The sequence below is a fragment of the Equus quagga genome, chromosome 19 (assembly GCF_021613505.1).
Source record: "Equus quagga isolate Etosha38 chromosome 19, UCLA_HA_Equagga_1.0, whole genome shotgun sequence".
NCBI lineage: Eukaryota > Metazoa > Chordata > Mammalia > Perissodactyla > Equidae > Equus > Equus quagga.
In genome coordinates this window covers 20824886-20839468 of record NC_060285.1, presented here as the reverse complement: position 1 = coordinate 20839468, position 14583 = coordinate 20824886, and the positions used below count along the sequence as shown (strand labels likewise).

The 14583-nt window shown below is 40.2% G+C and overlaps 1 protein-coding gene across 2 annotated transcripts in view; it reads left to right on the top strand.

The window, feature by feature from the left end:
• The window catches only part of UTP20 (UTP20 small subunit processome component), a 90824-nt gene that overhangs the window by 66843 nt on the left and 9398 nt on the right, over positions 1-14583 (top strand). For both annotated transcript variants that reach the window (XM_046646074.1, XM_046646073.1), the window contains exons 42-52: positions 69-208; positions 2003-2159; positions 5284-5382; positions 6467-6634; positions 8022-8188; positions 8890-9031; positions 9931-10047; positions 11314-11484; positions 11718-11849; positions 12306-12416; positions 14335-14414. In XM_046646074.1, coding sequence (XP_046502030.1) covers positions 69-208; positions 2003-2159; positions 5284-5382; positions 6467-6634; positions 8022-8188; positions 8890-9031; positions 9931-10047; positions 11314-11484; positions 11718-11849; positions 12306-12416; positions 14335-14414 — 1484 coding nt within the window. The remainder of the gene's footprint in view (positions 1-68; positions 209-2002; positions 2160-5283; positions 5383-6466; positions 6635-8021; positions 8189-8889; positions 9032-9930; positions 10048-11313; positions 11485-11717; positions 11850-12305; positions 12417-14334; positions 14415-14583) is intronic.

Genomic DNA, 14583 nt, shown 5'->3' with positions numbered 1-14583 from the left:
GGTTGCAGTGTTGGTAGGTCCCTGATCCATTTATTTTTGTTTTAGTACAACCTAAATTTTTCTTACAGACTAAGAGGGAAGAAGAGCACAAGCTCATAAAATCCAAAGTTGTGAATGATGAGGAGGTGGTTCGAGTTCCTTTAGCTTTCGCGATGGTTAAACTAATGCAGTCCCTTCCACAAGAAGTTCTGGAAGCTAATCTGCCAAGGTATGTTGTGTGACAAATTAGAAAGTTCAGTGAATCTCAAATTGGTTCTTTCTTCCTGACTTTTGAATCTCTTGTCAGAAAGAGTAGAAGTACTGTCAAAATTTGCTGTGGTTCAGAATCACAATGACATTCTTTACAGAAATAGAACAAAGAATCCTAAAATTCGTATGGGGCAACAAAAGACCCTGAATTGCTAAAATAATCCTGAGAAAAAATAACACAGCTGGAAGCATCACAATCCCTGACTTCAAAACATACTACAAAGCTACAGTAATCAAAACAGCATGGTACTGGTACAAAAACAGGTGCACAGATCAACGGAACAGAATTGAAAACCCAGAAATAAAACCACACATCTTTGGACAGCTAATCTTCGACAAAGGAGCTGAGGGCCTACAATGGAGAAAAGAAAGTCTCTTCAACAAGTGGTGCTTGGAAAACTGGACAGCCACGTGTAAAAGAATGAAAATTGACCATTCTTTTTCACCATTCACAAAAATAAACTCAAAATGGATCAAAGACCTAAGGATTAGACCTGAAACCATAAAGCTTCTAGAAGAAAATATAGGCAATACACTCTTTGATATCAGTATTAAAAGGATCTTTTCAGACACCATGTCTTCTCAGATAAGGGAAACAGTAGAAAGAATCGACAAATAGGACGTCATCAGCCTAAAGAGCTTCTTCAAGGCAAGGGAAAACAGGACTGAAACAAAAAAAGAACCCACTAATTGGGAAAAAATACCTAAAAGTTATTTATCTGACAAAGGGTTAATCTCCATAATATATAAAGAACTCACACAACTCAACAACAAAAAATCAAACAACCCAATCAAAAAATGGGCAGGGGACATGAATAGCCATTTCTTCAAAGAAGATGAACAGATGGCCAATAGACACATGAAAAGATGCTCATCATCACTAATCATCAGGGAAATGCAAATCAAAACTACACTAAGATATCACCTTACACCTGTTAGAATGGCAAAAATAACCAAAACAAAAAGTGGCAAATGTTGGAGAGGTTGTGGAGAAAAAGGAACCCTTGTACACTGTTGGTGGGAATGCAAACTGGTGCAGCCACTATGGAAAACAGTATGGAGATTTCTCAAAAAATTAAAAATAGAAATACCATATGACCCAGCCATCCCACTGCTGGGTATCTATCCAAAGAACTTGAAATCAGCAATTCCAAAAGTCCCATGCACCCCTGTGTTCATTGCAGCATTATTTACAATAGCCAAGACGTGGAAGCAACCTAAGTGCCCATCAACCGATGATTGGATAAAGAAGATGTGGTATATATATATAGTGTGTACACACACACACACACACACACACACACACACACACACAATGGAATACTACTCAACCATAAAAAAGGATAAAATAGTCCCATTCACAACAACATGGATGGACCTTGAGGGTATTATGTTAAGTGAAATAAGCCACATAGAGAAAGACAAACTCTGTATGACTCCACTTATAGGTGGAAGTTAAACATGTAGACAAAGAGAACTGATTGGTGGTTACCAGGGGAAAGGGGGGGTGGGGGAGTTGGGCACAAAGGGTGAAGTGGTGCACCTACAACATGACTGACAATAATGTACAACTGAAATTTTACAAGGTTGTAAACTATCATAATCTTAATAAAAAGTAAAAAAAAAATTTGCTGTGGTTTAGAATCCTAATTGGGAAATTTGGGTTACAAGCAATTAAGAGACAAAAGGATATTTATATTTTTATTTGCTTTGGTTTATTTGGTTAGTCATTTTTCAATTTCTCATTTTCTAGTATTTTGCTGAAAGTATGTGCCCTCCTCAAGAACAGAGCACAGGAAGTCAGAGACATTGCACGTAGCACTCTCGCAAAAATAATAGAAGATTTGGGTGTGCACTACTTACAATATATTTTAAAAGAATTACAGACTACTCTTGTCCGTGGATATCAGGTAAATTGCATCTTTTGCTTTATATTCAGGTTGGGTTGGAATTCAAATATTTGTAATTTGAACAATTCATGGTACGTTGGCTCTGTCTTCAGTAATGTTGATCCGCTGAGATAGCAAGCAAGAATATTCAAAAGTTTCTAATCAGTATTTTAAAAATCTGTTTTTCAGAAAGCCCCTGTATTTGATTTTTTTTTTTTAAAGATGCTTACAGGCCTGGGTTTCATAACCTGTCTTTTTCTCTCAAATCACTTGATAGCAAGTTTTGTATCCTCTGAATTCTTAATAAAATTCTTGTTGAATGTATATTGAATGTATTGCCACAAATGTGAACAATAAGGAATATACACATATGTTTAAAAGTTGGAACATATGACATAAGTCATAAAAATAGTAAGATCACCAGATGGAATACAAGGCTCTTGAGTTACACAGCTGTGTAACTCCTCGCTCCTCCCAGTGTGGGGCCTGGAGAAGGGGCATCCGCAGCACCCAGGAGCTTATTAGAGATGCAGAATTTAGGACCCTCCACCTGACCTACAGAACCTGCATTTTAATAAGATCCCTGGTGATCTGAAGTTTGAGAAACAGTTTGTCCCTTTCAAGTCCCCGGCCTAGACTCCTGGAAGTTAGCTTTACCTTCTGTGTCCTAATTTTTCCCTATTCTGTAGGCTGTAAGTCTGACACACTAAAAATACCAGTATTTATTTTGACTCCCTCCCTGTGTGTAGTTTTCAGTAGTTGCTCTAGGGATTCCTGTGTACATACTTGCTTCTAATAATCTGCTGAGAACAATATTTTACCACCTCAAGTGGAACATAGATACCTTATAGTCACGTTGGTCCCTTTGCTTTTCTCCTTTTTTTTATAGTTCTTTGTGTATTCCATCTCCGTATGTTGAAGACTTCATCAGGCAGTGTTAAGAGTTTTTGCTTTTAATCATCAGAAGTATTTTAAAGAATTCAAGAGCAGAAGAGTAGTCTATTATTTTGCCCGGATATTTATCATTTCTTCTGTCCTTCCTTCATTTCTGAATTTCTACGTTTCTGTCTGGTATCATTTCCGTTTGGTCTAAAGAACTTCCTTGAGTAATCTTGTGGAGCAAGTGTTAGACTTTTTCATTTTTGTCCCACCAGTCCCTGAGGCTCTGTCTGTTCATATTTTTTTCAATCTTCTTCCTCTCTGTTGTTTAGATTGAATAATATCTGTTGATCTATCTTCAAGCTCACCTACTTCTTCCTCTTTCATCTCCATCCTGCTATTGGGCCCATCCACTGAGTTTCTTATTTCAGTTATTGGGCTTTTCAGTTCAAAATTTCCAGTTAGTTCTTCTTTGCGTCTTCTGTTCCTTCCTTAACACTTTATTTTTCCGTTTGTTTCAGTCCTCCAGCTAGATAGCTGGTGCTTTATTTCTCCCACTTTCCCATGCACTTCCTGCAACTATGCCCACGTCAGAGGCCAAGAGGTGGCAAGACAGAGAAAGAAGAAGAGCAACTAGGGTTGGCCACCCTCTCAGAGCTGCAGTTCCACTGAAGGAGAGGAAGGTTCCCCTCCCACGGAGTTGTGGCTCCTGCAGTCCCCATTTCTAGGCCACTGCCACCACCACCACCACAGGGTCATTGGAGGGATGGGGTGTGGGAGAATGGAAAAAAGAAAGAGGAAAAAAAACAAGGAATTTCCTCCCTCTCTTGGAGCATTATGAGTTCCCTCTTCTACTCTTCAAGCCCGGGGCTTCGCCAGAGCTCTGTGCATCCTGACACCCACTCGCGTGTTCACTGGGGGATGCCAAACAGAAAATAGTGCTGACCTCACTAGAAGTTTGGTGGTATGTGCATTCTGGTATCCTTCCCCAAAAGCTGCTCCAGGCATCCTGTCCAGTTTTATAGCTGCATTCCGTGGGAGAGAAGGATAGAGTGTGCTTTATCCACCTTACCTGGAAGCAGAACCCTTGCTGGTGTCCATTTGTATTCTGTTCTTTCAACCAGCATTTATCTCGTGACCACTTTGTATGAGGTGCTGTGTTGGGCACTGAGCATACCAGGATGGATACAATACCACTCTGTCTTTGAGGATTTATTCACATTTTAATGGAGCACTTGAGGTATTAAAATAAGTAGCCCTTTTTTCTCTAATCAGCTGTTCTTTAAGTCTGTCCCATTATTTATTAAAATAGGGATAAGGGAACAACTGGTTTGGGTTTTAGTTTTAATTATGTAAATACAACCAAAATTGTACTCTTCAACTGTCATTCTTCATCCCCCAAAAGAATTTCTTTAAATTAGATAAAGCCCTCAGCAAACATTTTAAATATATAAAAGCAGATCCTCTCCAAAGTACTGAAAGATCACAGGTAGATATGGATGACACTCTGCCTTCAAAATCAGTCTATGCAGTGACAACCAAAGGTGTTTCCTTAGCCTCTGATCATCATTTGGTGTTTGCCTTGATAATTTGGCAGCACTGGAACCAGTATATAGAATGCACAAAGCTTCAGAGGCTGCGTAGCGTAGTGACACAGAGCTGGGGCTCTGGCACCAGCCCATCTGGTTTCCAATCTTGCCTCCACCACATCTTACCCATGTAGCCTTGAGCAAGTTACTTGACCTCTCTGTGCCTCAGCTTCCTCATCTGAAAAACACTGATAATGTAGTACCTACACCATAGAGTAGGTGAGGATTAAATGATTCAATACATGTGAGGTGTTACCATAGGACCCAGCCCATGTTAAGTTCTTAGGAGTGGTAGGTGTCATCGTTATTGAGGGCAAAAACTTATTTGTTTCCGTTGTAAACTTTGATTATATTCAGTATTGTCAAGCTCCTTAATTCACAGCTAGGTCTTTAAAGTTCAAGACTCTTGTCCTTTCTTTACAAATGACCGGCCTGGTTTAGTCACAATAATAGATCCTAATCCCGGTCATGTGTTTCTGAGCATCTTTTGCTCTGAGTGACCCTTTGGTTAGAGGATTTTGGATAGTGATATAAGTATGTGTCATTTGTCAAAGGTTCCCCCTTCAGTAATGACAGATACACACTCTGAGTGCTCTCTTTGCAGTACTTATAAGATCTGTTTTTTTCTAGTGTGGTATTCTTAACCACTCATATTTTTATTATGCATTTCATTTTAGGTCCATGTGCTGACTTTCACTGTTTACATGTTGCTGCAAGGCCTCACCAACAAGCTAAAAGTCGGGGATTTGGACTCCTGTTTAGATATAATGATCGAGGTAAGATTTAGAGAAAAGAATTCTGATTTTTTTTAAATGGGCAAAGGACACAAAAAATCAGTTCACAAAATAAGAAATAATGATAGCTTATAAAAGTGAAAACAATGAAGCAAAGTCTCATCTCTTAGATTAGCAGAGGTTTAAAAAGCTGACTCAGTGAAGTGAGATGGGTGCTCTGCCGTTGCTAGTATGTAATAAGTTGGTATACCTTTCTGGAATCAGGGGCTTTTGAAATGAGCACAACTTTCAACCACTTCCAAGGAATTAGGAATTATTTTAAAGGAATAATCAGAGATTATGTCTAGAGTTTATATAAAAGTATATAAGAGGTATATAAAAATATGTAAGAGATTTATTTAATAATGATGAAAAATTAATAGCAATCATCTGTTAAAATTGGATAATGTGATAATTTGGGTGGGTAAAATTAGGAAGAGTCTAATTTTGCCATACACCCTTTTGTTCATTCCTGAAAAATGCAGACACTAACATTGTGAATTAAATACATTAATTTTTTGTTTGCTTTTTCTCCCCAAATTCCCCCAGTACATAGTTGTGTATTTTTAGTTGTGGGTCCTTCTGGTTGTGGCATGTGGGACGCCACCTCAGCATGGCACAGTGAGCGGTGCCATGTCCACGCCCAGGATCCAAACTGGCGAAACCCCGGGCCGCCAAAGCAGAGTGCGTGAACCTAACCACTGAGCCACAGGGCCAGCCCCAAATACATTAATTTTAACAATTAAGTTGCAAATATGAGAATTTCTTAGAGAGAAACTAAGCTACTCTTTAGTAATATCAAAGAAGAAGTACCTATCTGTATATTATACAATTGTATGTGTAAATTTATACAGTATTCTTTTATTTGCCATTATTATAAAACTTTGTGTTTCTGTATTTGTTTGTTTTTTGGTAATTAGTACCTTAACTACATTGAAAGAAGTGAAATCTAATAGAAAGTCCAACCATCTAATTTCAGTCCAATCCAACTTGCTTTCCTTCATTTGGACATACCAGTGCTCTTTTCAAAGACTGCTTATAGCTTGCTGAGTGCACATAATTGCCATTTGGCCTTTTTCTTTCAAAGATTTTTAACCATGAGTTGTTTGGTGCCATTGCCGAAGAGAAGGAAGTAAAGCAGATCCTCTCCAAAGTCATGGAGGCACGAAGAAGCAAGAGTTATGATTCTTATGAAATCCTGGGCAAGTTTGTAGGAAAAAATCAGGTTACAAAACTTATCCTTCCGTTAAAAGAGGTAAGGACTTGAATGCCATAAGCAGATCCCCAGGTTACAACATTGTAAGTTCTTGAAAAGAACCTTGCAGGGCAAACCATAACACGGCAGTTGATCGTCACAATTTCCTTTGGTGCTAAGGACGCCAGTACCATATGGCCACTAGCTGGCAGCCCTGAGTTGGGCATTCTAATCCTAGAATCAGGGTCCCTGATGTAAACCATGAGTTGTAGAAGGAAAGGCAATAAGAATTAAGTGCAGGGGAATTTAACAGCTGGGTCCAGTTACAGCTGCTAAGAACAAAGCCTTTAGAGTCAGACTGCTGCACGTTCTAAGCATTGTACTAAATTCTCTCTTCTCATCTATGCAACCACCCTTGAGGTTGATGGTACTTCCATCTTAAACGGAGAAGAAAATTCAGGCTCAGAAAGGTAGAAAGGAACATGGTTTAGGAGGAAAGTCTGGATTTAGTTCCAGATCTTTCTGATCCAAGGCTCACATTTTCCACTGTTTCATTCTGCCTTCTATTGGGCAGGGACTGTAATTTACTACCTTCCAAATGTTCTCTGTGCCTGTTGCAGGGGTGAACATTCCATGAACAATATCAATTCATTTTATTACAGTTTTATGTACTAAAACTAGAGTGAAAAACACTATCTAATGACATGAAATAACTATAATCCCAAATGTTTTGGTGCTAGATTAACTCAATAATTGTTCCTAGAATGCATTTAGTCTTCTCCGAGCCTGATGGAAGAATGGTAGATATGCTCTGAGGAGAGAGAGTCAACAGAGCACATGTATTTTTCATGTATGTCAATAAGTCCCTCTAAGTTAATGAAAGTTATTAATACCATGTCCTATGGAAGGGAAGAGCTATGAAGTGCTGAAGGTTTTGCTGGACTTGATGGTCCTTGGGTTCCCATTAAGTTCCTCTGATTTGATGCAGTAACTAATACCAAACCCTGAGGCTTAATCATCACACCACTTCATTAGCATGGTTTCCTCTGAGTAGTGACACTGCATTTTGTTGATATTATGTGTGTGTGTGTGTGTGTGTGTATGATTGCCTAAAAACCACCCCCTTTAATGCACTTGGAGAGTTGACATCTTCCAAGTGTCACATCCTATCTCCAGCGACGTGCCCTGAGGCCTCACCAACAAAGAGCGCATGGGGGGAGTGCAAGAGATCCAGAGGCACACACATTGCTGACAGTGGTTATCTCTGGGGTTGAGGTTATAGGTAAATTTTACTTCATATGTTATGTTTGAAATTTTATTAAGAGTGTGTCTGTTTTTTAATTAGGAAAAAAAGCATATTGAAAAACAAATATATAAAAGAAAACTACGATTACAACTCAAAATGCAGTTCTGTGTTACCCCAGCATGCATTTATGTTTGCCTTTAGATCTTACAAAATACCACGAGTTTAAAACTGGCCCGGAAAGTTCATGAAACCTTACGCCGAATCATAGCAGGATTAATTGTAAACCAGGAAATGACAGCAGAGTCCATTCTATTGCTCAGTTATGGTTTGGTCAGTGAGAATCTCCCCCTGTTAACAGAGAAAGAAAAGTAAGTTCGAAAAAACATTATCCTTTATGTGCTTGCTTCTAATAAGCCGTTCATTTCTCAATTACTCTTAAGTATTAATCATTTAATAATTTGCTTTAGTAAAAAAAACTTATATTTATCTGAATTATAAGAGGGTACTACTTTGTGGCATTTGGGCTGAAGTCCTTCCAAGTGATATGTCTCAACATGAGAGTATTTTCCTAAGAGTGAGGTAGCTATGACAGCAGCCAATTATCTTGACGTTTCTCTGACACTGTTTTTGTTTTAGATATTTACTGAATCAAAGTTAGGATAGATTTTAAATATATGTCACTTGTTCTGATCAAACAGAGATTTAGACCTTAAAAGATTTTAAAATACCTTACTAGTAAACTTCCTTTAGATTTTGCTTCTGTGTTCTAAAAGAGACTCCTGGGCATTTATTTTCAGAAATCCAAGAAAGGGAGCATATCCGCTTGCTGTTCATCTTCATTTAAATGTGTGTGTGTTTGTCAAGCCTGCTTCTGTTTCTAGGGTTGTCCTAGTATCCTTGATCAACAACCTGATAATCTCTCTGTGTCTTGTGATTCAGGCAGGAAGTCACCCACAGCACACAGCACGTTATTTAGTGCTGGACTCCCATCCCCAGAGAGGGCCACAGTAATTTCTGGAAATGCAGCATACATTGTTCTGCCCATTTTTCATTCTGTTGTGATTGACAGGAATCCAGTAGCCCCTGCACCGGATCCCCGTCTGCCACCACAGAGCTGTCTTCTGCTGCCCCCAACTCCAGTTCGAGGCGGGCAAAAAGCTGTTGTGAGCAGGAAAACCAATATGCACATATTTATTGAGTCTGGGCTTCGGGTAAGAATTAGCCTTAAAGTGACACTTGCTGCCCACATTGAGTCTGTGTCTTTTAATCTTCAGCTGAATTTCCACTGTTGCTCATTTCCACTGTAAGTGCCTTACTGTAAATAAATTGATGGATTTTTTTTTCAAAGTGCATTAGTCCAGTGACTATTCATCTCTTCTAGTACTTATTTGATGATATAACTGTCTCAGAATTCATGATTCTGACCTAATATTTATTGTGGCTTCACTGCTGCTTTGCCCTTGAGCACCTTTGAATTACTTTGGATTTTTTTTAAAGATGGTAAGCTTTTAAAAACACAAATCTGATCGTTTGATTTCATTTTAAAACCCTTCATTGGCTCCCGTTTTTCCTAGGAGAGAGCCCAGTCCTTCATTTGGGCTGCAAGGGCCCAGCCCCATATTGTACTGCTCCAGCACACGTTCCAGCCACACTGGCTTCATTCTTCTGTAAAGTCAGCACACTCTTCCTGCCCCAGAACCTCACCACCTACTCCTCCATCTGCTCGGATCCCTACAGAACTCTCAAAACACCCTGCATTTATAGTTAACTGTTTCCTCGAGTCTGTCTTCCTGGCCAAGATCCGTCAGGGCAGGGACCGTGTCAGTCTTGATCCCTGCTGTGTCCTGCATGTTGAGCCAGTGCTTAGAATCAAGGTAGATGCTGAGTAACCATTTGGGAAATGAACGTAGCATCTCAGCCGCACAGTCACCTCGCACCTTCTTTACTTTCTGAGACTCTCCCAGGCAGTTTCTCATTTCTTCAAAATTTTTGTCACTTCAAATAGAAGCATCTTAACATTTCATGTTTCTCTCTTAAAATCATTTCACCTTTACCTAACGTATTTGGTCTTATGAACAACTGATGTGAAATGTCTTTTTAAATCTTTTAGCTTCTGCATCTAAGTCTGAAGGCTTCTAAGATCAAGTCTTCAAGTGAACACGTTCTGGAAATGTTGGATCCTTTTGTGTCTCTCCTCATAGACTGCCTGGGTTCCATGGATGTGAAGGTGAGCATCTGTTCCTTCACAAGAGGTGTGTTGTGCAAAATATCTAGAACTAGGCTTGCTTCACAAAATGGTTAAGTTTTTAAAGGGATTTATGACATCATGAACCATCCCTATTCCCTGCACTAAATTGCTCCCTAATTTAATAATCCCATATGTTTGGATAGCCCTTAACAGTTTTAAAAGCCCTTGTAGGTACATTAATTATTTCTTTAGATCCTCACAGCAACTTCATGAGAGTGGGTGGTGGTGTCCTCATTGTCAGTGGTCATCATCATCACTACTGCTACTCACTGCTCTGGATCCTCATAACAACCCATGAGGCATATATCATTAACGGTTCTGTTTCCTAGATGAGAAAGCTAGGCCTTAGGCTAAGGGACTTGCCCCAGATCACAGAGCTAGGCTATGAGCCTCAATCCGTCAGACTCCAAAGCCTACGCCTCTCCCGCCGCCTCAGATTGCCTGTTTCACAGTCAGGTCAGGTAACATCTCCTTAGTTGAACAGGTAAAAGCAGCAGAGCTGGGCTTTAACCCTGGTCTTTCTGATTCCCAAGCTCCTTCCTCTCTGCCTTCACCTAATCCACCCAGTAGGGCCATCACAGCATCCAGAGCAGAGGGGTCTGGTAGGTGGAACTGAACTAGCTGATCCAGATGACCTCTAAAGGTTGGCCTGGAGGAGGATTCAGGGATCCCTGTGTAATCACTTGGTCTCCACACACTTTTTTCATACCTTTTGCACAGCATTTAAATATATTAAATTATAGTTCATTGTTCTCATGCTTAATTTCTGAGCTATCTGCTCCTTAAATGAGGGATGGCATCCTTCTTATCTTTATATTTCTAATACTCAGTAGAATGCCTTGTATACATAATACAAGCTTAGTAAGAATGGATTAAATCGAAGTACCATTCTAGAAAATAGAAAAGTCGTTTATGAGGTATTCCTCCCCTAAAAAAACAAATTGCTAAAATTGGCCAACCCGTCTGATCATTTACCCTTGTAGGTTGGGAATACAGTAAGTCAGCACCTTTTCTTATTTGCTTGTGATCTAGTTTTACTTGCCTTGGAGAAGCAGTAGGTTCTTCTACAACGGGGAGTGGGAAACTTCCTCATCTTCTTAGCCTTTGGCACAGTTCTTCCAGAGTGGGCTGGTAGAGCCTTTCATTCCTTCAACTCGATTGCTTAGAGAGTCTACACAGCCTCAGGTGCTGGGTGATTGGGTTTGGTCACTTGGTAAGTTGATTGCTTTTGTTTTTGCTTTTCAGGTGATCACAAGTGCTTTACAGTGCCTGATCTGGGTCTTGAGGTTCCCTCTCCCTTCCATAGACACAAAAGCGGAACAGCTGACAAAACACCTTTTCCTTTTGCTGAAGGACTATGCAAAACTCGGGGCTGCCAGGGGCCAGAACTTTCACCTGGTAGTAAATTGTTTCAAGGTGAGGCGTTTTCACTAGCTCTTAGAAAAGGCCACGACCAGCGTTAACATCAAAGTTAGTTTTGCCCCTTGTCTTTTGTGGTCTTGGTCAGAAATTTTTCCAGATTAATTTGCTGAGGTCAGAGGGCTGGTATCCTGTGTGCAAAACTACTGATGTGACATTAAGTCTGTTATTTCACTAGATCCTGGTTTGTGGGACGTCCTGGCTATTAACCTTGCTGTTGTAACTTGCAGTGTGTGACCATACTCGTGAAGAAAGTGAAGTCTTACCAGATAACTGAAAAGCAGCTTCAAGTTCTCCTAGCGTATGCTGAGGAGGACATTTATGATACTTCAAGACAAGCCACCGCATTTGGTCTTCTGAAGGTATGGTGTCACCAGCAGGTCGGATTGTGCAGTTTATGAGCCGCATGTCAGATAGTTAAAATAACCTGGAACATAGAGTTTTGACTAGTTGTAGACGTCCAAAATTAAGTGCTGTATAAAGATTATGGTGATTTTGGTGGATTAATTATAAGCTAATATCTACTTATTAAAAAGTTTGAATGTGAGCTCTATATTAACACTTCCAGGGAATTCTGTACAAATACAAGTCCTCTTCTTGTATTTATCATATTGGACATTGTTTTTTCCTTTTTTTAATTGTGATAAAATATACATAACATAAAATTGACATTTCAACATTTTAAAGTGTGTCCTTTTTCTTTTGGAGATACTTTAATTATGTTTGAAAACTGCCTGTGACTGCTTTAACGTCAGGTCAGCTTACACCCATCTGCAGTAAAACATGAAATGAGTCTGTCTTTTCCTTTTGTGTTTTAGGCCATTTTATCAAGGAAGTTATTGGTTCCAGAAATTGATGATGTCATGAGGAAAGTATCCAAGTTGGCAATTTCTGCGCAAAGCGAACCAGTCAGAGTCCAGTGCAGACAGGTTTGTAGAGGGAGCTTCCTCCCGTTGCAAGGGTAGGGCCCTGCCTTCTCTGTTTGGTTTTAAGATAGAACGATATGTCAGCACAGACTGAATTCTGAAGACACCTTTCTGTCATATTCTTGCTTTATTCTGAGACTCAGGAACCCATTGACACATCAAATGTGAGAAGAGTCTCTGCTTTGTTTTAAGGGTATTTTTCAGTTAACAAGGAGCATTTGAGTGTAGCCCAGCACCTGTGGCATATTTCAGATGTATGAAGAAGTACCTTTTCCTTCTCCAGCATGACGGCCTGCAGCAAAAGTTTCCATCCCGTTGTCCAGTCATCGACTACCTGTGCATATCAGTGTCTAACAGGTGCTGCTGGAGGAGCAGGCAATAAAATTTTTATAGTCCCTATCCTGCAGGAGACAGGCACAAAGCAAAAATTCCACAAATGGTTACTTAATTACAGACGTCCTAAGTGCCAGGAGGGAAAAAGTGCTGTCATATTTCATCACTTGTAAGACACACCATTATTTGTATACCTCATAGAAAGAAAAAAATTTCTTGATGCAAGGGTAAGATGCCATCAATTACAAGACACATCCCAATTTCAGATATGTTAAATGTGAAAAACTGCTTCTATGAATTGGATGAAATATGGAAGGGCATATGATAGAGCACATGGTCGGGTGGCAGGCCACCCTAGTGTGAGAGTCAGGGAAGTCCTTCCTGAAGATTGGCATGTTAGCCAAAATGTGAAGGGAGAATAAGGCTTTGCGTTCCAGGTGAAGGGAACAGCCAGTGCCTGAAGAAGGTAAGCCTTGAGGTGGGTGAGAGCTTAGCTTGTTGGAGGAGCTAAATGAAGGTGAGTGAGCGGGGGAAGGGAGCCAGGTCAGGCCTTGTGGTCTTGTTAAAGATTTAGGGCTTTGTTCTAAGAAGAGCAAAAAGCTGTTGAAATCATGAGGCAGGGGAATGACATGAGCAGATTTGTATTTATTCATTTGTCCATCCCTGATCATATGAGCACATATCAACACCCAGGAGGCAGAAGGGTCTGAACTGGAAATATGAACTCGGGGAGGAAGGAGGAAGAGGCCAGGGTGGAAAGCGAGGAAACATGTCTTTAGAAAAAGTTTCCCCGACTACTGTTATAAAGGAGGGCCAGCTGCTAGTCACTGAGCACTAGCCAGAGGCCCAGTACTTTCGTACCTGACTTCTGTTTGTAACTACCCTTCAGAAGAAACAGCACTCCCATTTTATGGCCAAGGGAAAAAAACAGGCCTTAGAAAGTTTAATGATGTCGCTTGGTTCTCACAGTTCATTAATAAAGGAGGCTGAATGGTATAGTCGTTTGAAAGCAGGGCCTTTGGATGCAGATAGACTAGACATGGAATTCTGGCATTGTCACCTGAGCAAGTCACTTACGTCTCTGTGCCAACTTCATTCTATTCATCTGTAAAGTGGGGTAATATCACCTACTTCCTAAGGGAGCAATGAGTATTAACCAAGAAACACTTAACACAGTGCATGACACACGGAAAGTATTTAGTAAAGGTAATAGTTATTATTATCAGTATTAATATTATCGCCACTATTATTCTTATTCAAGGGGAAATATGGGGTTGAACCACAGTCCATACTCAGTCCATCACCCCACTAGCAAGGAGGGAGCTTCCTCCATGTGAGTTGAGATTTGTCGCCCTAAACAAGCATGCCAGGACTTGACTCTTAGGCACCTAGTGCGGAACCTGGGTAAGTGAAGTGGAAGCAGGAAGGAAGGGCTACAGTTGTTGACTCAGGAGGCAGACTTTGCATGACTGATCACCCTTCTGGAAGGTCTTTGTAACCTACCAGTGTGTCCCAGAAAGCAGTTTAGGAAACAGGAATCCTGGAGAGACAGGATCCAAAAAATCATCTGTGTAACTTTTGTTCCTAGGTTTTTCTGAAATATATTCTTGACTATCCCCTGGGCGAAAAATTGAGACCAAACTTGGAATTTATGCTCGCTCAACTGAAGTAAGTTTGTCATAAATTACGCAGGGGCAGAGGGGTAGTTCCTTCTCTCCTTTTAATGTGGTAGCTGTCTTGAAAATGACAAAGCCTAAACATAATGGCACATTCTCTGAGGTTATCATCTGGATCATTGACCTGATTATCATTGTGTGTGGCTTCATATGGCAGTTCT